We start from the raw sequence: 27,382 nt of genomic DNA, 5'->3' as shown, positions 1-27,382 counted from the left end.
TGCACAAACAACAAAAAATAGGATATAAATAGGAAGCAAAACCCATTCAAGGGTCTGAGGGAGATTCACAAAACAACATTCACAGATTATTTCACCTAAAACATGGAGAACTGTCTTGCTATAAATGAAATAATCTGCCAGTAGAACTAGTACTAAGGAATTACTGACTTAAAACAAGCAAACTTGATTTGGGATGATTGACAGATTTGAGTAAAACGGAAGATCTGCAGCAGAATCAAGGACACATTCATCTGTGTTATATTTAAACTGCATGATGTTTCAGATTAAAGCTAAAGATTTTGCTAGCTTCACGCTGAAAGCTTCTGACTGCGACGCTCCATCTGTGTTTCAGTATAAAACCTGTAAGGACGGCAGCGTTCTGGGCGTCACGGTAACGAGGATCGCTCTGCTAACACACTGCCAGGCTCTCACCCAGTCCTGCAGCTACACCGAGGGTATCCTCTCACACACACACACGCAGCAGTTCCTCCTGTCCTGATGGGGGCGTTAACCCTTTCTCCTCCTCTGATCCAGCTGAAACCATAGTGAACGTTTTGGACTTTAAGAAGGACGTGGGCTTGTGGCACGGCATCCTGACGGTGAGAACACACCAGACGTTTTCCTGTTCCTTTAATATGTACAAGAAATACTTCCAACGTGAAGCATAATGTGAAAACATCAGTGGTAGTAACCTTACATTTACTACATGATTTATCCAGACAACCACACCCATATTTAATAGCTAACCCATCAATATAGCACCCATTTAATTTTAATTAGAGGGGATGAATAATCATTATTGATTATTGATATTATATATCGTATCCAGCAATAATCACTCATGTTTATATGATGATTTGTCCAGTTTTATGTTGAACCAGTTGTGTGGTTCACAGTTGAGTTTATTGTCAATAAAGACACCTAGAAATTAGTTTTCACCCCGTCTAGAAGTTTATCTTAGAAATCTATAATTGGATATTTAGCTAGGAAATAAGCAGAAGCTGTGTGTGTGTGTGTGTGTGTGTGTGTGTGTGTGTGTGTGTGTGTTTGCAGAGTGTGATGAACATGATGCATGTGATCAGCGTGCCGTACTCCCTGATGAAGGTCAATCCTCTGTCGTGGATCCAGAAGGTCTGCCAGTACAAAGGTCAGCCTCCTCCTCTGTCGCTCGGCTCTCCTCTCCTTCCTGTCAGGCGGATTAGACGCTAACTCCCTGCATGTTCGCTTCTTCCTGCAGCCAAGGTGGCCTGCGTCAAGTCCAGAGACATGCACTGGGCTCTGGTGGCCCACAAGGACCAGAAAGACATCAACCTGAGCTCGCTGCGGATGCTGCTGGTGGCCGACGGCTCCAATCCCTGTAAGATCCTGCTCAGCTTCTCTGCTGGTGGGAGATGAAGGAACTCTCTGGGGACGGCAGGAAACTGGGTCTCCTCCCACAGGAGCAGAACGTCTCTGTGTGGACGTGTCGTACAATAAAGGTTTTCAAGTCTGAATCAGGAAAAAAATGGAAATATCTGGTTAAAAATGAGACGTTTTACTTTACAGACATGAAACCTGTGATGAGTCTCAAACTAGAGCTGCAGCAACGATTATTTTAGTTACAGATTATTCAGACAATTTATGAGTCTGACGATGAATCGATTATTCTAAAGATTAATTGATCATATGGTAATTAATCGCTTAGTCTAATGATTAATCAGTTAGTCTGACTATTAATTGATTAGTCCTGCAATTACTTAATTAGCCTAACGGTTAATCAGTTAGTCAGATGATTAATCCGATTAAAAAAGTTTTTTCATTTACCACTTAGCTTATTTTATATGATATTAGAAATACATAAAAATACAAAAAGGCAAATAATTGAATTCCTTTTCAAAGTAAGAAAATAAACATTTTATTACATAAAATGTAACAGGAGCATTCCTTTAACATACAGCAAAGGATACAAAATACTGCTAACATCAACATGTGAAAAGTTCAGGCATCAATAACGTCGACACAGAGCAGGACTTATCTGTGATTATTTATTTTATTATAACCAATTAATAACTGGATAACAAAATAACTGGATTTTTTAAAATGTTTTTGAGATTTTCTGCTGCAGTTGGTGCAGAATGCGTCTGGATATTTTTTAAGCATGTTATTCTGAGTGTTTGTGGATGATCCTGTGTTTTAGGGTCCATCTCCTCCTGTGACGCCTTCCTCAACGTGTTCCAGACCAAAGGGCTGAGGGCAGAGGTCATCTGTCCCTGCGCCAGCTCCCCTGAGGCCTTGACGGTCGCCATCAGGAGGTAAACATGCTTCCTCAGCTCTTTACATGCAGAAGTCTGAAAACATGAAGCATGCTTCACATTCCTGCTGCATGCAAACACATCCACAGACTGAAAACCCGGGTAAGAAGGAAGAGTTTTACAGATCATGTTTACAGTTGATCATTTTCAATAAAAATCTGAAAGGAAGGTTGTGATGCAAAAACACAGAATCTTACCAGATATTTTGTCTAGTTTCTAGTGCAAATATCTTAATACAAAAAATAAGAACAACAACTTTTCAGCAAGAGATAGGAGCTCGTTATGGGTAAATATATTCCTTATAACTCAAAAAAAAGAACTAGTTCCACTGGCAGATTAGTTCACTTATAACTAGTTCTGTTTCATCAACATTAAGGAATTATTCACTTAAACAACCTCCTATATCTCACTGAAAAGTTACTTCTAAGTTACTTTACTCTGTTTCCAAATGTCATAAGATATTTGCACCAGAAACTAGAGAAAAACATTTGGAAAGGTTTGTGTTTTTGCAGTGTGAATAAAAATGTACTCCACACTTTTCAGCTTTTTATTTAAACAGTCTTTTTAATTTCACAATGAAACACGTTTATGCTCTGATCGGAGGAGCTGGTGCTCAACGCTGCATTCAGCCTGCAGCTTCCTGCAGAGAGTCAGTTGGTGTGCGTGTGTGTGTGTGTGTGTGTGTGTGTGCAGGCCGGTGGAGGACAGCAGCCAGCCTCCGGGCCGCGGCGTCCTGTCCATGCAGGGTCTGAGCTACGGCGTGGTGCGGGTGGACACGGAGGAGCGTCTGTCGGTCCTCACCGTTCAGGACGTCGGCACCGTCACACCAGGAGGTAACGGCTTCCTGCTGCTCCGTCTGGATTTTTGGAACGACAGAGAAACGGTCTGAACTCGACTCTGGTGACGTTTCACCTAAATCTGCATTCCAGCCTCAGGTTGTTTCTGCTGAATGGAAGATAATAAAACCATGAGAGCAGAAAACGTCCTGTAAGCTGCATGAACAGATCGGGTTTCTTTGGTCCTCAGCCAGAACCAGGACTTTTGTCACCTCAGGAAGACCCACTTAGAACCAGAACATGTTCTTGTTCCTTTCTGTTTTCTTTCCTTCCTTCCATCCTTTCTTCTTTCTGTCTGTCCTTCCTTTCTTCATTATTTTCTTCCTTGCTTCTTTCCTTCCATTTTTCCTCTCTGCTTTCCTTGTTTTCTTCTTTTCTTTACAATATCCCTTCCTTTCTTTCTTCCACCCTTTCGTTCTGTCTTTTTACTGGTTTATATTCTCTTACTTCTTGTCATCTTTGTTGTTTTCCTTCAGAAAATGTTCATGTTTAGATGAAAAAAATCTTTGGAAAGTTTTGGGATTGTCCTATAAACTAGCATTAATGCTGACTGGGTTATTGTCACTTTTAGTGAGCTCAGTGTTAATAAAAGTGAAGCAGCAGAAGCTGAGCCACGGCTTGTGAAGAGTTAAACTATCAGCTGTCAGAGCTTCACGCTCTGCAGGGCAGAGAATCCATTAAGTCCATTAAACAGTTGAATTAGTCGGAGGGTGTATGAATGTGTGGCCTCTCCTCTTAATCATTGTCCATTTTTCTGGGGCTCGCTCTCTCCACTCATGACTGATGTCCCTGTGGAAGTTCAGAAAAACGCAGAAACCGTTTTAATAACAGCTGCCATCCATCCTGAGCAGCAGCCTTCACTCTCTGGTTTTAACTGATGAGACGCAGCACAGTTCATCTTCTGAGTCGTTATGGCTGAACAACAACATGGGCTGGTTCAGGTTCTTCTAAATAATCATTTACAGCAGTCATTTGTTGACCAAGCATCAGACTGAAGAGAGAAAAAAGACAAACGATAAATCATGCAAATGGAAATGATTGAGGTTGTTTTAGTTTATCTTGATTAATTGATTTATTGTTAATTGTGACAGGAAGCCTCTGTCCAATCAGAACGTCTGATTCTACACCAGGGGTCTTCAACCTAAGGCTCCGGAGCAACCAGTGGCTCTTCAGTTCTTCCAAAATGGCTCCTAATAAGTTTGGCAACGATTATAAAGAACCAGCTAATGTTTACAAATATAGATAATATACAGGACTAATTCCACTGGCAGATTATTTCATTTATTATAAGATAGTTTTCCCCCGTTAATCTGAAATAATCTGGCAGTGAAACTGGAACATTTTCATTAATGTTAAGGAATTATTTACTTAAAACAAGCTCCTACATATTCCTGAAAATCTAATTTAGTTTCGTCTTATTTCAATTAATATTTCAAAAAATATGCTAAGATTTTGTGTTAAATACAATAATCACCCTCTCCATTAACCACCAAGTAAATAATATTCATCCTTCATGTCATTTAAACCTCTGTTTCTTGCATAATGCTCTCAGCTTTATCCCCGGTCCAGTTGGATCATCCAGGTTTCTGTTGGTACACAGACATCAGCCTTAACTCAGACTAGAACGGCCTATTTAAAGCAGCAGGGCTGCTGGAGGCTGTGACTCAGACGCCTGGTCCACTTTCAGAACCAGGTGCTCGTCGACCCGCTGGCCGTTAACCGCCGTGTGTCCTCGTTTCTCCGGCCCAGGTCTGGTGTGCGTGGTGAAACCCGAGGGCGTCCCTCAGCTCTGCCAGACGGACGAGATCGGCGAACTCTGCGTCTGCTCCGTCGCCACGGGAACGTCCTACTACGGCCTGATGGGAATGACCAAGAACACCTTCGAGGTGAGGCGCTTCAGGACGCAGCAGCTCTGCACAAACCCAAACCCTGCTGCAGGTGTACGGCCTGCAAAAGGAAGGACTACGTGTTAATGTTTCATAATTGTTTTATGTTCATATACATAGTACAAATTTAAATAGTTAGGAAATAAAACCCTTTGACTGGGAAACTCAGAATTTGGGGCTTAAAAATTAAATCCTCACTTTTTTCATAACGGATCTGATTTCCGATTTTAATCAGATTTTTTCTTGCCCTCTTTTCTAAAAAAAAACAAAAAAAACAAACATTACAAATGACAGGAAACATTTTTCAAAAAGTGTCTTATGTCATCCATCGTCTGTGAATTTTACAACAGAGTATTAAGGCCTGACTGCAAGAATTTATGTTTAATTATGAGAACATACACACAATATTACCAGAAAATTAAAAGACATCAGAAAATTGTCTAAAAAATTGGGAGAAAAAAGTTGTTTTCATAAAGAACGGCTGGGAAAATAATTTATTTGTGTTAGTGGTGGAGTGCTCATAAAATTTCCACTTCATTCTCCTAATATTACAATTTTATTCTTATATTATGATTTTATTCATGGTTGAGTTCACCTGAATGCAAAGGGCAAATAAATATAGTCTGAAAAATTCAGATTTTCCTACGATTAAATCTTCAAACACCAAAAATCAATAAAATTGATTTATTGGCCAACCCCACTAAAGGCTTCAGTTGATATTTAAACCTTAAACATGTCGATTTAAAGCCATTAAATCTTCTGTCTGGTCGTCAGGTTCTCTGTTTTCTCGTATTTTTCTGCTCTCCGCCTCCGGGCTGCAGACCTGGCTGGTTGCCACGGTGACGGTTTCTCCTGTGCCTGCAGGTGTACCCGGTGAGCTCCAGCGGCGGTCTGATCAGCGAGTACGCCTTCGTGCGGACCGGCCTGCTGGGCTTCATCGGACCCGGCGGCCTGGCCTTCATCACGGGGAAGATGGACGGCCTCATCATGGTGAGCGGGCGGCGGCACAACGCCGACGACATCGTCGCCACGGCGCTGGCGGTGGAGCCCATGAAGTTCGTCTACCGGGGCCGGTGAGTGGACGCCCCACCCGGACTGGCCGTCACTCCCAGCTGTCACAGTGGTGGAGGAGCCGCCCGGCGCTTTATGAATCTAATAAAGTCGAGCGACGGCGGATGAATCAGGACGCAGCAAAACGGAGAAACTTAATTGTATCCAAAGCCGCCGAGCAGGAAATTAATCTTTTACCTGTCAGGCTCTGATGACGCTCGCTGCAGCGATTTCAGCTGCAGGAACCCAAAGTCGGTCCAATCCAGGTTAACTTGGGCTGAAACAATTAATCATGATTAATCAATTGTTTAAAGAATCTTCAACTTGTATAGTTATGAGTTAATCGTTAACTGCAGTATACAAACTCATAGAAAAGCCTTATTTTGGAAAGAATAATCCACTCAGCAGATCAGTTCTATACTGGTGTTGTAAAGTCAAGCTTTTCACAGATTGATGTTGGATATTTTTACCTGCAGATGAATCTTTTATGATCAAGTGTTCACTAAACGAACACTGCTTCTGCATTTTAGGCTAAGTGTTGATTTTCCTAGGTTTTTTATGTATGATATTAATTAAGGCTTTAGTGTTTGAATACACCTTGCAGAATAAACCATTTTATTAATTTATAATTTGACGAGTCAATTAATCATTAGAATTACTGTCATAATAATTAATTGTCAGAATTGTCAATAGAATAATTGATTATTCGTGAGAATAATTGACAAATTAATAGATTAATCAACAAAATAATAGATTAATCATCCAAACAATTGCCATACAAATCAATTAATCATCAGAATAATTGTCAGAAAAATCGATTAATCATTAGAATAATTAACTATCCAAGTAATTATCTACACGACTCGAATAATCGTCAGAATTATTGATGGAATAATTGATTACCAAAGCAGTCGTTGCTTTCAGTTTGCTGCGTTCTTTCTCCAGCGTCAGCTTGCCGTACATCATCATCGTGAAGCCGTAGTTAGGCTCTGATGTCTGAACGTCTCCTCTGTGTTACCAGCTCATCCCCTTAGAAGAGTTTAGAAACTTCCAAACAGCTCAGATCGTCTTCATTTTTACTCGTTTTTATTCCAATTATGCTTTTTTATGTTGAATAATTTGGTACATAAAGCCAAACGGTGTTTTAAAGAGGAGCTGCAAAAACAAATGAGACGGATCATCTGTGCCGACAACTCATGGTTTCATCCTGACCTCTGACCCGATGCGTCCTGACCTCTGACCCGATGCCTCAGTCCAGGTGTGATCAGAGCGGCGCTGACCGTGTTTCTGCTCTCCGTCTCTGCAGGATCGCCGTGTTCTCCGTGACGGTGCTGAGAGACGAGCGCATCGTGGTGGTGGCCGAGCAGAGGCCCGACTCCACGGAGGAGGACAGCTTCCAGTGGATGAGCCGGGTGCTGCAGGTACGGAACACCTGCACTGCCAAAACTAAATAACCAACAAAACGTTTTCTGTAGTTTCTACTGGAAATATAAACAAAACTAACATGAAAATAACTCTTCAGCAAAATAAATAAGCTTATTTTCAGTCAATGATCCATAAATACAGATACAAAAAGTACCAAATTATTTCACTTAACAGGAAAAATGATTAGTCAAGTAATCTGCCAGTGGAATTAGAAGCTTTTTATCAATATTGAAAAATTATTGACTTAAAATAAGCTCTGATATCTTGATATTTGCACTAGAAACTGGAAACAGTGTGGCATGCACGGACCTTACAGAACCTCAGAAACTGAGATTCTGTCAGTATCGGTTCAGTTTTTTATGCCGCGTTGCCATAGCAACAGTTAGGCATACTCATCTTTCATTCATTGCTCCTCACAACTGGTGGTAATAACCTTTATTGATAGGAAATGGATTGAAATGACAGATTTTTGTCGGATCTGCTCCCCTTCAGGCCATCGACAGCATCCATGGCGTTGGCGTGTTCTGTCTGGCTCTGGTTCCGGCCAACACCCTGCCCAAGACCCCGCTGGGCGGCATCCACCTGTCCGAGATCAAGCAGCTGTACCTGGAGGGGGGGCTGCACCCCTGCAACGTCCTGATGTGCCCCCACACCTGCGTCACCAACCTGCCCAAACCGCGGCAGAAGCAGCCAGGTGAGACTCGCCTGTTTCCGGTAGGGCCGCTTCGGAAAAGCCGGAGCCGATCCGGGTTGTGATCCGGGTTCTGTCCGTGTGCCGCAGAGATCGGACCCGCCTCCGTGATGGTGGGGAACCTGGTGTCGGGGAAGAGGATAGCTCAGGCCAGCGGCAGAGACCTGGGGCAGACCGACGACAACGACCAGGTGAGAAGATCCAGATTCATTCAGGAAAACTTTTTCAGTTCCAGCAAATACTGAAGAAAAACTTTCTGCTGGTTCCTCGATAAATAAAAATCACATTTTAGCCAAAATCCATCTCTATTGAAGAAACATCAGTAGAAGATTTATTTTACTTTCTGGATCAACTGAAAGTGCTTACAGTGAAATAACTGATAATCAAGGACAAAGTTACAGAACCATCTGGCTCAATGCTGCAAAATGTTCCAGGTTCAAGAGTTTTATTATTTGTACTTAAAAAGCTAACATAAACTAAAGTTCTTGTTTGGTGAAAAATGATGCGTTTTTGCTGATTCTGAACTGATTGATGAACACAATAAACAATCAAACGTGATTCAGATTTCTGCAGATCAGATGCTAAACGTTCTGCTGCGGTGGTTTTGTTTCTGCCTTTCTGTTTCTGACTGAATCAGTTGAAACAGAACAACTAAGATTCAACACCCTGATGTATTGATTAGAGAGTCAGCAGCTCTGGTGACTCAGGCTCCATTTGAGGCTGAGATGTGTTTAAAGACGCCCTGCAGTCCTGCTCCGGCACTTTATGGCTCCTGTTAAACGCTGATGCTCCAATAATTAGACAGAAATGCCCAGTTCTGCATCTCTGCTGCAGTTTGAACAGGAAGTGTTGAAGAACTTCAGATTTGGTCGTGTTGAACTCCTCTGATGTTGGTCTTTGTTTGTTTCCAGTTTCTGTTCCTGTCAGAAATCCTGCAGTGGCGAGCCCAGACCACCCCGGACCACGTCCTCTACACCCTGCTCAGCTCCCGGGTAAACGCCTCTACCCTCTACACATCCAACCCCAGACCGAGCTACGGTGGATATTCAGTCCGGTTTTCTTTTATCCCCCAGGGGGCGGTGTCGAGCTCCCTCACCTGCCTGCAGCTGCACAAGCGGGCGGAGCGAGTAGCAGCTCTGCTGATGGAGAGGGGAGGCCTGCAGGAGGGAGACCATGTGGCTCTGGTTTACCCACCAGGTCAGACATGATGGCCTGATCCAGCTACGGCTGAAACCATTAATCAGACTAGTACCGAATAATCGATTACTAATCAACAGCTAATTTACTAATCAATTAAATGGCGTATTGGATGTAAAAAATGTCAGTTGCTGAAATAATAACACAATCTGCGCAGCAATTAAGTCAAAACTGTACAAAAAACATACATCTTGAATTTAAGATGGAAAGAAAAAACCTTCATCCATAAATATGCTCCACCCAAAACGCCACAAGTGGCATTTTTAGCTTCACCTGGTTCACATTCTGTAAAAAAAACTCCTATTAATCAGGTTTTTAATACAATTATTAACCAAATAGTCATAAATAATCACCACATCATCCCTGCACTGTGCAGGAAGGGCTGAGTATTTACTGATGTATTTTTACCAGCATCCTTTGCTACAAATGATAACACACATACTAAAGAAAGGCTGGTTTTGCATTTTACACAATACGATGTTTATTTATTTATTTTTTTTAAATGAATTAAATTTATTTGCACCTTTAAATGTTTTTCTTAATATTGCATAAAAAAGACAAATAAAAATTTTTCAAAATTTATCAGTTGATCGTCTGAATAATCGATAAATGACTTGGAGAATAGCAGAATATTTTCTAGCTGCAGCCGAGCTCCAGCCTCATTGCTTCAGGTTCCTCCTCTCTGCTCCTCCTGCAGGCATCGACCTGATCGCGGCGTTCTACGGCTGCCTGTATGCCGGCTGCGTTCCCATCACGGTGCGGCCGCCTCACCCCCAGAACATCTCCACCACGCTGCCCACCGTCAAGATGATCGTCGAGGTTCGCCGCTGCTTCCACCAGAGCCGCTCTGCTGCAGCGTCACACAAACCAACATGTCTCCCTCCTGTCTGCAGGTCAGCCACTCGGCCTGCGTCATGACGACGGCCGTCATCTGCAAGCTGCTGCGCTCCAAGGAGGCCACGGCCACCGTGGACATCAGGAACTGGCCTCCGGTTCTGGACACCGGTACAAACAAACGTCTGCTGTTTCCATCAGTTCAGAAACATTTTATTAGTCAAACGTCCAGAGAAAGAAAAATACATCCTTCCCATCATCCTGGGTTTTTTCTATCAAAAATATATTCCAGAAATTTAACTTTTGGATTCTCACTTTAAGGCTTTTACTAGACAGGAATTAAAATCTAAAATCTTGAAAAATTAACTCTTTACTTCTGACGTAAAAACATGTAGAAACCCCAGAAAACGCTTAGCTGAAATCAGACTCTGAACTGTAGCTGCTGCTTGTTTCTGCTGATTCTCCCCCTGCTGGACCAAACAGGCAACTGCAGGGAGAACATCCACAAATCTAAGTTACAAGAAAAATTTCAGGAAAATATACTGGCTTGTTTTAAGAAAATAATATAAAAATACTGGTTCCACTGGCAGATTATTTCAATTAAAATATGTGAAAAATGTCTTATAATAGTTAGTATGTACACCTGCAGGAGGTGTACTTTCTTTTTTCATCCTGGGGGTTGTGATGGTTCTGGATCAGAACCAACCTCAGAGTTAATAACCAGCCTCAGGTGCAGGTCGGTTGTTAGTGGAGCATCAGCTGCGGCGCGGCTCCGTCAGCAGCTCTGGGGTCACCCAGAGGTCAGTCGGGCTTTCCGAACAGAACCGGATGATCCTGTTTGATTCTGTTTGCTCTGCAGACGACCTGCCAAAGAAGAAGCCTCCAGCTCTCTATAAGCCCACCAACCCCGATGGCCTGGCCTATCTGGACTTCAGCGTGTCCACCACCGGCATGCTGGCCGGAGTCCAGGTCAGTCAGTCCGCAGCAGAACCGGGCCTGCTCTTCCTCCTGATCCTCTTCCTCACCACAGGGAGACTCAGTTCAATGACTGTAACAAGAATCTAAAAATAACTGAACATAAAGGGGTTTTTATTTTACTGCAGACTGAAAACTTTGGGCTCTCAAACCAAGAATAAATATTTAAATTATTCCAGATTTTTACTTCAGCGACTCATTAAAATAACCTAGAATAAAAGATGTTTTTGGGGAAAAATAAAATGTTTAAAAAACCTTAAAGTAAATTCTCCTTTTATTGCAGAGTCTCACATTGAATATTTTAATTTAACAACATTTTCTTCATTCAGTGAGTGGAAAAAAAATCCAAAATAAGTTATTATTTTGGATTGAATTCAGAAACATTTAAATTAAATGTTGTAAATCATCCAGGTAGGTTGAAAGAGTCGTTGACGGTGATGCTGTGGGCAGGAAGGATCTCCTGTAGCAGTCAGTCTCACAACGAATATGAAGAAGCCTCTGACTGAAGACTGTTTCTATTATAATATGCCAACAGCTCAATAAATAAATGCCACCATCAGTTGCTCTGATAATCCACCTCCTTTGCTTTTGCTGCTCCTCTTTAACTCTGAGTCTGGCTGTTTAGTCACAGAGATGTTGGAGTAGGGGATACCATCCTTATTCAATATGGTGGAGGGAAGATTTGGTTTGAACTTCCTCCTCCTTCTGGATTTGGGGTCAAAGTTCAGCTGTTATTGAAGATTTTGATCAAATTGGAAGTCTCTGTTTCTCTTTTAATAATGTAAAAACAGACAATTTCTGTTTGTCAATTTATATTTTGGACCTTTACAGATTTCATTAAAATCTTATTCTTTGATGAGCACAATAAACAACATTTTGTATTTTTATTTTATTAATTTTGTGATCTGTCAGCAGTTCATCACTGCTCCAAGCTGAAAACAAATTAGTCCAAACTCATTCCACGTTTAAAGCCTAAATGTTGTAAAAGTAAATTTCTCCCTGTAGTTTTGTCATTCATGTCTCCATTCGCCCGCTCCAGATGTCCCATAATGCAGTTGGAGCCTTCTGCCGCTCGGTGAAGCTGCAGTGTGAGCTGTACCCGTCCAGAGAGGTGGCCATCTGCCTGGACCCGTACTGCGGCCTCGGCTTCGTCCTCTGGTGTCTCTGCAGGTCGGTGCTTCGTCGCCGTTAAAAACACGATTCCCCGTGACGGGAGCTGGTTCCTGGACGTGAGCTCTGCGTGTCGTCCGCAGCGTTTACTCGGGCCACCAGTCCATCCTGATCCCGCCGGTGGAGCTGGAGACCAACCCGGCTCTGTGGCTGCTGGCCGTCAGCCAGCTGCGGGTGCGAGACACCTTCTGCTCCTACAGCGTCATGGAGCTCTGCACCAAAGGACTCGGCCTGCAGACCGAAGCGCTGAAGGTCAGGATGATGCAGAACCCTGAACCGGACCGTTTCCGTGGTTCTCTCTGGGTTGGAGTCGTTCATCTGAAATCACAAACCAGAGGAAGTCAGTAAAAATGTTATGATTTAAAACCTTTGAGGCAGTTCAGATTCAGATTAATTCCTCACAGACACCCAACAGTTCTGGTCCTCTGTAGTATGATTGATGAGTCTGGACGGGTTTGTCTCTGGTCCGGTTCCTCGGACCCAGCAGGATGTGTCTCAGTGCAGGTGGACATGTCCTGTCAGCCTGTCTGTGAGGCCAGGCGGCTCCATCGCGGTCCTCTGCAGGAGACGCTTGTCCTCCGGCTCGGTTTAATAAACTCCGTCTCCATCTGCTCAGCCGGAGGCGTCGCAGTGATTGGTCACTGATGGAAGTTAATTTTAGTGATTATCTGTCTTTAAGTCTCCATGGAGACGCAGAGCGGAGGAGAAACTGCGTTTATTTCTGGCTGTTTCTTCTTGAAACACTTTCCTCGCTGAAGAGCAGATGAGTCTTCTGGGAGACTTTTTTCCCTCCACAGGGTTTGGTTTGATTTGAGTGAAGCAGACAGAAATAACCGATAAAAAGCTTCTGTTTGTGTTCTGCTTGTCTGTGATCCAGGCCCGAGGTCTGGACCTGTCCCGGGTCCGGGCCTGCGTGGTGGTGGCAGAGGAGAGGCCCAGGATGGCGCTCACACACTCCTTCTCCAAACTCTTCAAGGACCTGGGCCTCCACCCTCGCTCCGTCAGCACGGCGTTTGGCTGCAGGGTCAACCTGGCCATCTGTCTGCAGGTACAACAGGAACACATGAGGAAGACGCCGATAACACGCCTACGACACGCCATCAGCACGGCAAAGAATGCAATGTTTGCCTTTAATGCCTCTGATTGGCTGAAAAACGCCTGTTTGTGATTGGCTGGTTGAGTAACTCATTAGTCTTCAGTCAGAGGCATCTTTAGATTGGCTGTAAAACAGACTGCTACAATCATCAGCCTCTAAAACTTCACTTTTAAAAACATTGTTTAATTTGAGTTACACCATTTAATTTCCCTTTGGAACCAATAAAGTGCATGTGAATTAAATTAAATAAACTTTATGAAAAGCAGACAGAGATGTAAACGCACCACTGTATATTATTCTATTTTATTTCATTTATTTATTTCAAACAGGTTTTAAAAAACAAAAGAACAAGCAATCAGTAGGACAGAGAGAAAACACGTGCATGCAATAAAATAATTTCTTTATTCCTGCTTTTCTGTTTGAAAAGGAGTATGAAGAAGTGAACATTTATTTAATCCTGCCTCTTTATTTATTATTCTTTGGTCACAAACATAAATGCGCTCACATCAGTCTTAAAGCACATCTCTAAAAGCGCTGTTGCACCATTTATCCTTTTTTTTTTTTATTAAAAAACTCAGTGTGAATTACTGAGCCAGACTGTTTCTGCCCTGTGATTGGCTGCAGGGGACCTCAGGACCCGACCCCACCACCGTGTACGTGGACATGAGAGCGCTGCGCCATGACAGGTCGGGCTGCTGCTACCCATCATCCTCCTCTGCTGTAGGAACGGTTTTAACCCTGAAACGTTTCTTTGTTCAGGGTTCGGCTGGTGGAGAGAGGCTCGCCCCACAGCCTGCCGCTGATGGAGTCTGGGAAGGTGAGAGACCATAAATCCTCATTTCCAGGAGGGAGACGAGTCGTGACTTAAGATCTAAATGAAGTTTTGAGAAAAGTTGGTCACTTGTGACAGAAATCAGAGACAAAGATGAGAGCTGACAGCTCAGAGCCGAGGAGTGGCAGCCGGCTCTGGGACTATTTCTGCTGCCTTTCTCTGCACGTCCTCCCACATCCAGTGAGTCACAACAGACTGCAGGTCTGAGTCCAGCAGGAAACCATCAGCCTCCCTCTCTGTCCGCTCATCCGGGGGAGAAAAGAATCACACAGAGCAGGAAGGAAACTGGCTCTGCGCCCACATTCAGCACAAAAACTGGAGAAACAGTTTGGATCCATTTTATCAGGATCTTCAGTTCACTGGTGAAAATGTTCACAGAGAAGCTGGAATATTAACAGACAGTAATCTGGGCTCTTAATGCACTGTAAAAAAGGAAAGCGAGGTTAAGTGGTGCTTTTATTTTCCTAGATTCTGCCAGGAGTTCGTATCATCATCGCCAACCCGGAGACCAAAGGGCCGCTGGGCGACTCGCACCTGGGAGAGGTCTGCAGCTCCCACCGTTACTCTACTGATCGATTATTCTGAGGATTGATCAATTATTCTAACAAGAAAAATGACACATTGTACAGATTTTTCTCTTAACCACATAAGTTTTTTAAAAAAGCAAATAAATATTTTAATTCCTTTTTCGAAACATTTTCCTGCCTAAAATGCAACAACCACATTATTGCATTACTGATCATTGGTAGCTAAAAAAAATACTTATAAAGTCAACATGACCATTTTTTTTACCTAATTTGAACCAGGTGAAGCTAAAACTGTCTCTTGAGTTCAAGGCAGAACATATTTACAAACAAAGAAGGTTTTTTTTATCTTAAATGTGATATTCATATATTTTTAGAGTTTTATTGCCCTGAATATGTTGTTTTTTGCAGTAAATCTGAATCGTACTGCAGTTAGCGATTAATCGGTTACTAAATTACTCGACAATTATTTCACTAATTGATTAATCACGATTAATCGTCTCAGCCATTCTTCTGTGTCTGTCAGTCTGATGTGTTTTTTCTCTCCTGCTGCAGATCTGGGTCCACAGCGCTCACAACGGCAGCGGCTACTACAGCGGCTACGGCGAGGAAGTGCTGCAGTCGGACCACTTCAGCTCCAGACTCAGCTTCGGAGACACCCAGACGGTCTGGGCCAGAACCGGATACCTGGGCTTCCTGCGCCGCACCGAGCTCACAGACGCCAACGGAGGTGAGGACGCGTCCGTCTCCTGTGTGGCGCACCGGCAGCAGGCCTGACGGTGTGTTTGTGGGGTTTGTGAGCAGAGAGGCACGACGCTCTGTTCGTGGTCGGGGCGCTGGAGGAGGCCATGGAGCTGCGGGGGATGAGGTACCACCCCATCGACATCGAGACGTCCGTCATCCGCGCACACAAGAGCATCATGGAGTGGTAGGTCCACCTGCACCATGGAGACACATTCAGGTCAGACAGCGTCATCTGAGGTACAAAGCTGCTAGCATGAATGATGAGAAACGTTTGTTTTCATGGTTTGTTCTCTGGAATCTGATTTATAAAAATAATAAAGAATGGCTATAAACAAGTTACACAATATGATGACAGCTGATAGCTGGTGTCAAATTCTTATGTGTGATCAAAGATGGATGGATTAATCGTGATTAATCGATTCAATTGAAATAATTGTCAACTAATTTAGTAATTGATTAATCATTAACCAATTTATACAGAGTTCAAAAAAGGTCATTTTCTGAAAGAACATATTCAGAGTAGAAATTAACCTAAAACTGTTGCAAAAATACATAAGATTGAATTATTTATTTGCATTTTTAATGTATTTTTAATATTGAAATGAAAATGAAATCACAGATCTGGAGCCGTCGGTGGAAAAACCTGAACCAGATACTTCCTGTATCAGATAACTAACATGTAGAAGAGCCATCAGGAAACCTAAAAATAGAATGATTAATCTGATTAATCGATTATTAAAATAGTGGTAAATAATTCTGTAATCAATGAATCGTTAACTGGAGCATACAGACTCAAAAACGTCAATTTGCTGGAAAAGAAAAACATATTCGGAGCAATAATTAGACCAAAACTGTACAAAACATATTTCTGTGTATATTCACTGATTCAAATTCACCTGTTAGCATTTTAGGAAATACATTTTTTATTTTATTCCAAAAAAGGGATTGAATTTAGCATTTTTCAATCTATTTTACTGTGGTACAGAAAAACCTAAGTGATTGAATCTTAAGACTATCTCAGTTTCTGTACCGATTAACCGATTAATCGTAGGAATAGATTGTCTTCTAACCCGTCGCTGCAAACAGGAAGTTGTTTTTTCTTAAAGCTGTGTGTCTCTGCCAGCGCCGTCTTCACCTGGACCAACCTGCTGGTGGTGGTGGTGGAGCTGGAGGGCTCTGAGCAGGAGGCCCTGGACCTGGTTCCTATGGTGACCAAGGCCGTGCTGGAGGAGCACTACCTGATCGTGGGCGTCGTCGTGGTGACAGACGTCGGTGTCATCCCCATCAACTCCCGCGGCGAAAAGCAGCGCATGCACCTCCGCGACGGCTTCCTACAAGACCAGCTGGACCCCATCTACGTGGCCTACAACATGTAGCCTGGCTGTGTGTGTGTGTGTGTGTGTGTGTGTGTGTGTGTGTGTGTGTGTGCGTGTGTGTGTGTGCTGCTCATATCGCCGTCGTTGTTCATTAATTTCCCAGAAATCCAGATGTACTGTATTTTTGAGCATTGATTTGATGTGTTCTGCAGTCGTTTGTTTTTGCGATCGATCGATCGGATTCCGGCCGATCGATCGTTTTTAACCCCTCGCTCGACCCCGCGGCCAACAGGAAGCCTTAGAGGAGCACTGTGTTCAAATCTGTGGTTTCTGTCTCAGTTCCACCACTAGGGGGCGTCAGATTATTGTAAAAACTATAAATACTGTACATAAACATAATAATCTATATGGAGAGGAACTAAAACACAGCGAGGTGTAGTAGCCCCTAATGCAGCTCTCTCCACCCGCACCCTGAGTGTGTGTTTCAGTGTGTGTGAGTGTGTGTTCACCCGTCTGTGTCGATGTGCGACAGGAACATTTTCTGTGCTTTTAAACGCAGATTTTATTCAAAAACGATCAAAGAAAAAACTACAACTGTGTGAATCGGCTGCAGCTTTCTTCTGTTTGGGGCTAAGCGTTTGTTTTTATCTCGAAAAAAGAAGGAAAAGAGTCTTAAAGCGGTCGAGTCTTAAAGCGGTCGGTTTGAACCAAAAATAATGCTGCAAATTTCAACAGGAACAATAAAAACATTTCTGTATGTGAGCAAACTCAGAAATTCAGTCCTGAAGCACCAAAAGCGTCTCGCTGAGCAAAGTGCACTGTGTGAATATAACATAAATAAAGTTATCATTATTTAAATAGTTTTAGAGAGAATACAGCTTCAGCATCCAGATGTTACTGCAGAGGTTTTTACATGTGAACAAAAATGAACCAAATGACTTTATTTAAATGAACATTTTATCGTGTTGAGGGTGTTTCTTCAGATTATTTAAATGAATTAAATTATTAAATCAAAGGTTTCCATTAAAGCATTTGACTTCCAGGTTGGAAGTTAAATTGTGTCCTGGCAGAAACATCTGGAAGCTGTGGGGGTGAAGAGGAAGATGAAGTTTACATAAAAAAGCTCCCGTTGTAGCAATAATCATCCAAAGGTTGTTCTCTGCTGGTTCTGTGGATTCCTGGTTTTAATCTGAAGACGTCACAACATTTACAATCATTTCTATAGCTATCTGTTTTTATTACTTTCCTGCATTTATTACACATTACTTAGAGTGAAACCCTTCAGAAATGCTGCTACAGTGGCCTAAAAAGGACAAAAATAACAGTTGCTGTTTAAATGCTGGCTGCAGTTTGTAACCTGGGCCACTAGATGGCACTGCATCCCACAGACAGGACCTTTAAGATGTGAAATGAGCCGCTGGATGCAAAAATGTGTTTATTTTTTACTCTGATCAGCCTGTAAGACTCTAACATCACAGTTTTAGAATAAAAAATAACTTATTTAATTTATCTGTTTAAAAAATCCCATTATGAAATCACTGAGTTGCAGGATTTTTTTTTTATTGAAACCATATAAATATGGGTTGTTTTAAGCAGTGAGACATTTTCAAGAACTGAATATCTAAAAATGTTTTACTTTTGTTTTTGTCACATAAAAATGTTTTGTAGATGTCAAAAATATTTCTTGCAAACCTTAAAGTTTGACTTTAAATCATAAATGATTGTTTTTTGAGCAGGAATCCTCAGTAAAGAACAACCTCGGAGCTACCGCCTGATGTGCACTGACTCAAACATTTCCTGAGGTTATAGAAGATTTAACAGATGATTAAAAAATAAATAAATCTATGAAGAGTTTAAATAAATATCAGATTATGGCGGGATTCCCGGGATCCTGCTGTTGTAAAGCGTTTTACTCAGAGTCTCGATGTTTGGATAAATTTAGTTTACCAGCCTGCCGGTGAAAAACGTGACATCTCATCGCTTTTTGTTTCACATCATCGGGAGAAAAAAATTATGCATATCAGAGGTTTGTTTGGATTGTTGGTAGCAGCGTAGCGATGGCGTCCCGTCAGAAACCAGGAGGACCGTCTGTGTTCAGGGCTGAATGGGAGAGAGACTGCACGCGTGTGTGTGTTGTATGTAAATAGTGTTGATTTTGTACGGTAAAAGTGTGTGTGACTTGTTTTGTACACATGATGAAAAGAGGAAATGACACTTTTATAAGAGCCTGCTACCGGCTCCCTGTCACACTATACAGTGCAATAAAGTGCTTTGATTGGGTAAAACCGGCTGGGCCGCTTTGTTTCATCCGCTGCAGCAGAGACGATCATGTGATTCTTTTCAATATCCACGATTTATTAATGAATCATCAGCTAAAACTGAAACGTGTAAAAAAATAAAGTGGAAAACCGGACAATGATCCCAGAATCATGTATGGTGAGTTAAAGTTGAGGTAAATCTGAGGAAATGGGTTCATTTATATCTCAAATTTGAATCAAAATTGGTAAAAAGTCATAATTATGTTAGTAGTAGTGGGTCAAATTAACAGGTTAAATATGCAGATTATTCTACTAACTATGTTATACCAAGTTAAGTTACCCTTCCAGCATTCTAATGTAGAAGTTAAGTATTCTTTTTAACAATGGCAGTGAATTTTATTAACTATTTTTATTAGGCTAGGTGGCAGAGTTAGCATTTTAGAAGTTAATATTTTAATTATTTGAAGTGACAAAAGTATTCAGTTATACTAAACTGTATAGCTGGTCTTCAAATTATGTCAAATTATCAGGCTGAGTGGTAGAGTTAGCATAATTTATGTTGAGCTGCTATGCTAACTAGCAAAGTTAGCATAATTTTATGTTATTCAAAGTACAGAAGTCACCCAGTTAGCCTGAGAAGCAGAGTTTGCATTCTAATTAAAAACTTTATATTTTAATTATTTGACCTGCCAAAGTGTTTAGTTTATGCTGATTAGCATAGCTTTCAAAGTAACCATAGTTACCATAGTAACTATTTCTACCAGGCAAAATGGGAGAGTTAACATTTTAATAAAGGTTACTTGCTCCCTGTCATTCTAATTATGCAAAGTATCTAAATCAGTGTTATAAAATTATAACATTTTAAATTATGCTAAGTATTAAAGTTTGGGTATTTTAAGAATGTGGCAGATTTAGGGGTTTTATTGTGCTGCATAGCTAAATTGTTGTTATACTGACATGTCAAGAACAGAAGTTAATCTTCCAATTAGCTGAGTAGCAAAGTTAGCAATTCAGTTGTTCAATTCACATCCTAATTAAACTAATTTGTAGAAATATTTTAAGTATGCTGCAGCATTTTTGCTACATAGCATAATTGATAGTAAAATAAATGTTTCTACTTGACAGTATTTGAAAAAATACTTTAAAAGTAGCATGGTTGGGTAAAATCACTAAAAAATGTAATTATTTCAAGTTTTTTTTCTTTTGTAACTTTCCTTGTTGAGTTTTACTGTTTTCTTTTTGCTTGAGGACAGTTGTTTGCTACTGCGAAAATATTTTTTTTATTAGCTTAAATACCACTCTTTCCCTCCTGCTGTAAATTTTTCAACTTCACACATGAAAGAGAAAAGTTTATAGATACAAACTTGTTAAAATGTGATCATAAAACAGAGACTGGGCCAGATAAACACCATAAAACTGACCCAGATGGAGGCGTGAAGCATAAAACATGTTTTAGATTTGCTGTCCTGTCTGTGTAATCAAAAGTCTCCTGAAGTTATTTTTGTATCTGGAGGGATAAAAACATGAATGATAAAGTTTATTTCTGTCTGAAAATAACTCACTGATTGGGTTTTGCAACAGCTGAGTTCAAAGGTTGTACACATGAAAACATTTGCAGAACTTTGTAGAAAGATTTTGTTCTGACAAAATCAGTTCTGGCAGCTTTTTAGAAACTCAAATTTGTACCAATTCTTTTTTTCCAAAGCAGCTGAAACTCAATCTGATTGGATGGTGGATGGACAGAGTCTGGGACAATTAGCATTAAGTTTCTTCCTTTTTGACCATATTGTTTCTTAATTAACTGATATTCTAAATATAATTGTTTGCTTTTATTTTCTTTATTTATTTATTAGATTTAAAACAGACCTGCTGTTAGCAGAAGGCGCCACATGAGGGCGCTGTCGGACTTCACTGCTCTGACGTCTGGGTCCTCTGGTCCCGGGGCCCAGCGTGGGCCATTTGTCGGTGACGCGCTTTAAATGCAGAAGGTGAACCGGAACCAGCAGAACCACAGAGTTCCGCCTTTTCGAGACTTTATGCACATTCAGCTGAACTTTTCTGCGATTTAATAAACTCTCCCGTCTCGGCTCGGTTCCGTTCGGTTCGGTTCGGTCTGCAGGTCTGAGGCGCCGGTGAACAGAAGAGCGACCTGGACCGAACCGCGCGTAAAGGTGAGGACCGGGATTCAGGAGCGGCTTTTCCTCACCTGTCAGCCTGTGGTTCGGTTCGGTTCGGACGTGTTTCCCGCTCAGGATGACAGCAGCCAGGTGAACTGCAGGTGGATGAGATGCGACCATGATCTTTACGCAGCGCCTCGCTCTGCTGCTGCTCGGCGTCTCCCTCATCCACACGGTCAGTCCAAACTCAGCCTGCACGTCTGATGCTGCATGACGTCTGTTTGTAGATGCAACTGAAACTTTTTCATTCCATCAGTTTCTACAACTTTTTTCATTTTATTTCATAAATACATCAGAAAACCACTAAATCTTACCAGGTATTTTCTAAGTACACTTGAAATAAGAAACTTTTCAGCAAGACACACGATCTTGTTTTAGGTCAATAAATCCTTAATATTGATGAAAAGTTTTACTTCCACTGATATAACGTCGGAAAAAATCAATTAAATAATCTGCTAATGGTACAAGTATTTCCATCAATATTAAATAACTATTGACTCAAAACGAGCTCATATCTTCCTGAGAAGTTACTTTAAGTTAGTTTTGTCTTATTTCTAGTGTATTATATTTGCACTTAAAACTAGAACCAAGTTACTTGGTGATATTGTGTTTTCTGTCTGAGACACATGGTTTATTTGGGATTTCTCCACGGTTTCAGTGTAAATTGTGAATCTTCTTCCTCTTTTTGAAAAGCTGCCAGTGAAGGCAAAACTTTACTGATAAACCAGCACTTTTTTTGGACACTTTTGGCTCTGCTGCATTTTTTTTTAAAAATACGAGCAGATTCACTTTCTGGCTGCTGGAGGAACATTTTAAGATTTCCTTTTGGCTCAAGTCTGGAAACTAAAAGCCTGATTTGTTCCTTCCAGGGTTTGGATAGAACAGTTGACTTTTTAAGTGGCTTTTTGCTTCAGTAGATGCATCCAAGGTGAATGTCAGCCGTCCAGAAATCCACTCAAGACACCGATTATGTGACGGGTCAAGATTTACACCTCAAAAATACAAATTCTAACCAAATACTTTTGTCCTGTTTCCTTAATATTGATAATAATAAAAGCACTAGTTCCACCAGCAGATTATTCCACTTATGACCTGGGAAAGTGTTTTGTTTTTAGTGAAATAATCTGCCAGCAGAACTAGATCTTATTCATTAAAATTAAGAATTATTGACTTAAAACAAACTCCTACTTCTTGCTGAAAACTGACTTGTTAGTTTTGTCCTGTTTCAAGTGTAAAAATATATTTGCAGTAGAAACTAAATACAAATTCATGGTAATATGTTGTGCTTTTGCAGTGTGAGGAGGTATTTTGCTCATGCTTAGTGCATTAGCTTATCAAGCTTTTAAAAACCTCACAGCATCACTTTGCAAATCAAATCTAATAATTTTATTGCTGCTGATGCGTCGTCTCTGTGCAGCGATGAAATCTGAAATCTGAGAAGTTTAAACGTCTTAGAAACAGCAAAGAATCGATGTCTGATGAGAGTTACAGTCAGATCGCTCCTATGCTTCCTTCTGATTCGTCTCTCTGCAGAAGAAGAGTCTGCAGACTGGAAATGTCTTCACTTTTTCTGTTTATTATTGATCCAAAAACATTAAACTCTTCAAGAGAGATAACGTTGCTTTGCAGTTTAGAGATAAAAATGTAGGAAGAGAGCTTGTATTATTTGTCAATGTTCATTAAAATAACATTTTTGTTGTTATTCTCTAACATTGCAGCTTTAAAGCCCTTAAAATCCACATGTGCAGCATATTTACCTGCAGAATAATTTAAATATTCCTCGTCATGTAAAGAAGGACACAAAGATCAATGTGGAAAATGTTGATGCTTAAGTTTGAGGAAAACTACCTCAAAACTACGACGGCGTATCAGGGCCACTGCAGATACGAAACAAAGAAAAGAAGAGTACATTTCTGCCAAAAAACCAAAAAATTTTAAAATAAACCCAAAAAAGGTCCAAAAAAAAAAAAAGAATTTTTCAACCTGAAAAACAAAAAAATAACCAAAAAAAAAACCGAAAATTTGAAAATAAAACCAAAAAATTTTAAAAAAAAAAAATTAAATTTCCGAACCCGAAAAGAAAAAAAAAATGCCAAAAAAAAAAAATCAAAAATGTTTAGATTAATATTACAACTTTTATTGAAAACAATAAAAACTAGGAGATTTCTGAGTTTCAAATGTAAAAAAAAATTGACTTTTGGAAATTTTCTGGGTTTCCACCAAATATTTGTACATTAGTTCTGCCTCATTTCAAGTGAACTAACATATTTACACTAGAATGTGTGCTAAGATTTTGTGTTTTTGCAGTGCGGCAGGAGTATGAGCGGAAAACATGGAAAACGCAGATAAAAAAACTATTTTTTAACACGTGAAGTTGGCAGGTTGGTTCAGAGCGATAACAGTCCCAGCAGGAAGTGAGGAAAGCAGAAGAAAAATGTGCGTTCTGAGCGGGCCGACAGCGCTGACATCTTGGCAGTATATCTCGGTGTAAACAGACCTCCCAGCACACTTACACACACTCACTACATCAATGGAGTCAGGTTTGGTGTGTGAACTCGCTCTGTTGGAGAGTTTTTCCCGTCATCCATACTGTGCCGTTTGTGTACCCCGTGTTTGAGAGTGTATCCTTGGTTACCACCAGCCGTACCAGGACACACACATGTTAAACACGGAGGTGGCAGCCATTTTTCTGCTGCCTGAAAAACGGTGAGGTTGCCACCTTTTCATCGTGGCAACACGATGAAAAGGTGATAAAAGCATCAGGAGAATGGATTCTTCAAAGCACGCAAAAATTCAAGACTGTCCAATCCAGTTTTTTTATGCAACTGAAGGTATTTTTTATCTAAAGTAGTTGCATATTAGACTTTTACTAAAGACTTGGTTCAATTTGGAACCAAATATGCAACATGTGTTAAATTTTCAGCTGCTGTGGATCTCTTTCCCGCCGGACTGTGTTAAATGAACCAAACCTTTTGGAAACCTGTTCCCCTCCTCGCCTGTGGGGGGCGCTGCACCAACAAGGAAACAACACGAAAACCTCCAACGAAGACACTAAGTTCTTAAAATGTAAACAAAAATGGAGTATCGTCAGATTTGAGCGGTTGTAGGATTTCTGTTGTTATTTCTGACAAGAAAAAACAAAGAAAAACTAGCTATTTCTCCTTGTAGCGCTGGGCTGGCGCGGTTGTTTTGGTTGTATTTTCCAGAATGTCCTGCGATTTAGTCCACTTCCTGCTTTTGGAGCAGTCTGCGGTCCGTTTGGTCACGTATCCAGTCAAACCGCACCAGAGTTCACTTCAACCGAACAGAGACCGAGGTTAGTAGGTGAACCACAGGTCACTATTTTGGACGGACTAAAGTGTGTTTATAGCGGACTAAACAGGGCGGGTGGGAAGTGGAAAGACAAGATGGCCGCTGTTAAAAACAAACAATGTGACATCTGAACTGTTAATAAAACTAAAAAAAATGCTTTTTTCATATTGCCCTACATTTTGGGGTCATGGAAGCAGGTAGGCTACACTGCAAAAAACACAAAATATTACCAAGAATTTTTGTTCTACTTTCTCGTGCAAACTTCTCAAAATACAACAAAAATAACAAGTAACTTTTCAATAAGACATAGGAGTTTGTTTTAAGTCAATAATTTCTGAATATTGATGAAAAAGTTCGAGCTATAAGTGAAATAATTGAGAAAAATGTCATATTCCAATGGCAGATTATTTCACTTATATACAGCTAACATTTTTTCACCAATATTAAGAAATGATTGACTTAAAACAAGCTTCTATATTTTACTGAAGAGTTATTTCTAAGATAGTTTTGTCTTAAGTGTACTAAGATGTTTGTACTAGAAACTAGACCTGAAATGCTTGGTAAGGTTTAGTGTTTTTCCCTCTGCAGCTTCTTAAATAAAACCAGAATGAGCTTCACTGAGGATTTTTAAAGCTCCCGTTCATCTTAACTTTCGTCCCTGAGCTGCAGAAAGCAGCCAGAGGTGAACAGGTTTCACCAACATGAACTTTCCTCCAGAGAGCTGAAGGATGAATTCAACAGACGGCAGATTTGTTAACGTTGGTGTTGATGTCCATTATGTTTATGTCCTCCTCGCCCTGACAGGTTGATGGGAGGTTTCCTTTCTGCTGGCTGTACTGGGAGATGGAGCGAGCCAGAGGAGAGTGTCAGACACAACTACAGCAGCAGACGCCAGGCGCTGAAGGTAAAACTGCTTCAGCTGAAAAAAAACTGTTAAAAACCCTGAAAACATGAACTGAAATCAGTTTTCATGGTTTATATGAGGAGGAGGATGTGCTGAATGTTGTCTCAACACTTAAGATATTAGTGGATTATTAATAACATGGAAATGCATCTTTTATCTCCTCTAATTCACACCTTCCCTCACACCTCCCACAGCAGCAGACGGAGAAACGCCTCAGAGATGTTAAACATAAACTTTGTTTTCATTTGTTTCTATTAAACAAACAACAAATGCAATGAGGTGTTAAAAAATCCCCACAAAATTTACAGAAAGGGAAGCAAGTAGAACATTAAAACAAACATAAAAGTAACATTTTTATTGTTTAGATGACCGAGATGTTATAGATTTATAAAAGTGGATTTATAAAGTCCGCAGATGGTTAGTTATGTGTTAAAAAAGGAAATAAAACAAAGAATTCAATCAAGAAGCCTTATGTTACACAAATATAAAATATATCCTATAATAGTGTGAGGGTAAAGTAAAGATAAAACTAGTAAAATGGAACATGTTGACAGTGAAAATATTTGTAATTTGTGAAAAATATAAAAGAAAATGTCACAAAAAATTTGTTTGAAGACATAAAGTTCAAGAAACAGCTTGTTAAAAATGTCTTAAAGCACACAATGATCTGTAGGCGTAAATCTGAAGTCCTTTAGTCCCGTCAGACAGTCAGTTCCTGGAACCACACACAAAGAAAATAAACCTCGTAAAAGAACACGCAGGGTCAGTGCGACCCGATCAGACCGCAGAGTGAAAACCCGCCGGATCCAAACAACCCCGACTCTTTACACCACAGGAAGGTTAAAGAAACTTGAAATCCGAAACTCTTCATGTGTTTTTGCTCAGAGCTCTTCTGGGAAACTGTCCCCTCTGATTCAGCCTCTTTTCTCCAAGGACATTCTTGGAGTTCAGACTTTCCTAATAAACATTTTCCTCTAAACTGTTGAAGGTGAGCAATGTTTTAAAGAAACAGTTGTTGCTGCCGATAAGTCTAGAAATAAAAGTTCATTTATAGACTATATAGGGAATAAAATCATATAATCACAATTGCTGAGCACAGAGGTGGAGGAGTAATGATCGGGGCTTGTTCCACAGTCATTAACTGGACCATGAAGTCAAAGATTTGGCCCAAACTGGGTCAACAGGACAATAAACCCAAACACAGCAGCAAAACTGCAGCAAAATGGCTGCAAATGAGAATGTGTTGCAATGGCCTAGTCAAAGTCTGGACTTCAAACTAATCAAAATGCAGTGGTGGGATCGTGAGAGAGCTGCAGAAATGAATGAATGAAGCAACATTTTCACAGAGTGGACTAAATGTCTGAACTCTGACCTGAATAAATACTGAAATTTAAGATTTAAAGTTTGATAATCTGTCTTTTTGTGTGAATATGGATTAGATAAACCACAAGCTAAAGGCTCATTCCCCCAGCACTGGTCAAACGTTTCCTAACTGATAATCAAATGTTGCCTCAGCAGATTGAGCAACGCTGCGTTTTTATCAGGCTCTCCTCTCAGAAACGTGTCGAACCCAGAAGGTCAAACTGATACGAAGGATTTCTGTAAAACCTGAGGCCAGATTTTAATTCAGCCAGTATCACACTGTCAAGAGATAATCCACACTGTTCAGATTACATCCGACGGCCGTCTGTTCATCTGGAGTAATCACTGATGAGAACAGAATCTCATTTTTTATTCAACTTTTTTTAACTTGAAAAACTAAATTATATAAACTAAGCAGTAAATGAGAAACAGGAAAAAGAGAATAAAGACAGCAGAGGAAAATAATATGGTTATTACAGGGCTCAGCAATAGGAACCATTTT

At 40.7% G+C, this 27,382-nt stretch overlaps 1 protein-coding gene across 4 annotated transcripts in view; it reads left to right on the top strand.

Moving 5' to 3' along the window:
- The window catches only part of LOC103146953 (disco-interacting protein 2 homolog C-like), a 64,595-nt gene that overhangs the window by 35,083 nt on the left and 2,130 nt on the right, over positions 1-27,382 (top strand). For 3 of the 4 annotated variants that reach the window (XM_007565062.2, XM_016677987.1, XM_016677986.1), the window contains 25 exons: positions 353-455; positions 535-599; positions 1,054-1,147; positions 1,238-1,357; positions 2,177-2,291; positions 2,985-3,124; positions 4,877-5,013; positions 5,878-6,086; positions 7,370-7,484; positions 7,981-8,182; positions 8,270-8,370; positions 9,091-9,171; positions 9,253-9,376; positions 10,074-10,195; positions 10,270-10,381; positions 11,070-11,179; positions 12,225-12,355; positions 12,439-12,607; positions 13,233-13,403; positions 14,076-14,137; positions 14,211-14,268; positions 14,752-14,826; positions 15,363-15,537; positions 15,612-15,735; positions 16,675-19,148. In XM_007565062.2, coding sequence (XP_007565124.2) covers positions 353-455; positions 535-599; positions 1,054-1,147; positions 1,238-1,357; positions 2,177-2,291; positions 2,985-3,124; positions 4,877-5,013; positions 5,878-6,086; positions 7,370-7,484; positions 7,981-8,182; positions 8,270-8,370; positions 9,091-9,171; positions 9,253-9,376; positions 10,074-10,195; positions 10,270-10,381; positions 11,070-11,179; positions 12,225-12,355; positions 12,439-12,607; positions 13,233-13,403; positions 14,076-14,137; positions 14,211-14,268; positions 14,752-14,826; positions 15,363-15,537; positions 15,612-15,735; positions 16,675-16,927 — 3,168 coding nt within the window. In that variant the 3' untranslated portion in view covers positions 16,928-19,148. Of the gene's footprint in view, positions 1-352; positions 456-534; positions 600-1,053; positions 1,148-1,237; positions 1,358-2,176; positions 2,292-2,984; positions 3,125-4,876; positions 5,014-5,877; positions 6,087-7,369; positions 7,485-7,980; positions 8,183-8,269; positions 8,371-9,090; positions 9,172-9,252; positions 9,377-10,073; positions 10,196-10,269; positions 10,382-11,069; positions 11,180-12,224; positions 12,356-12,438; positions 12,608-13,232; positions 13,404-14,075; positions 14,138-14,210; positions 14,269-14,751; positions 14,827-15,362; positions 15,538-15,611; positions 15,736-16,674; positions 19,149-27,382 lie in introns of those variants that run through there. The other variant, XR_001663794.1, reaches the window with a different exon arrangement.

Source organism: Poecilia formosa, unplaced genomic scaffold (assembly GCF_000485575.1).
Source record: "Poecilia formosa unplaced genomic scaffold, Poecilia_formosa-5.1.2 Scaffold171, whole genome shotgun sequence".
Classification (NCBI taxonomy): domain Eukaryota; kingdom Metazoa; phylum Chordata; class Actinopteri; order Cyprinodontiformes; family Poeciliidae; genus Poecilia; species Poecilia formosa.
This window is presented reverse-complemented; position numbering and strand designations above follow the sequence as displayed.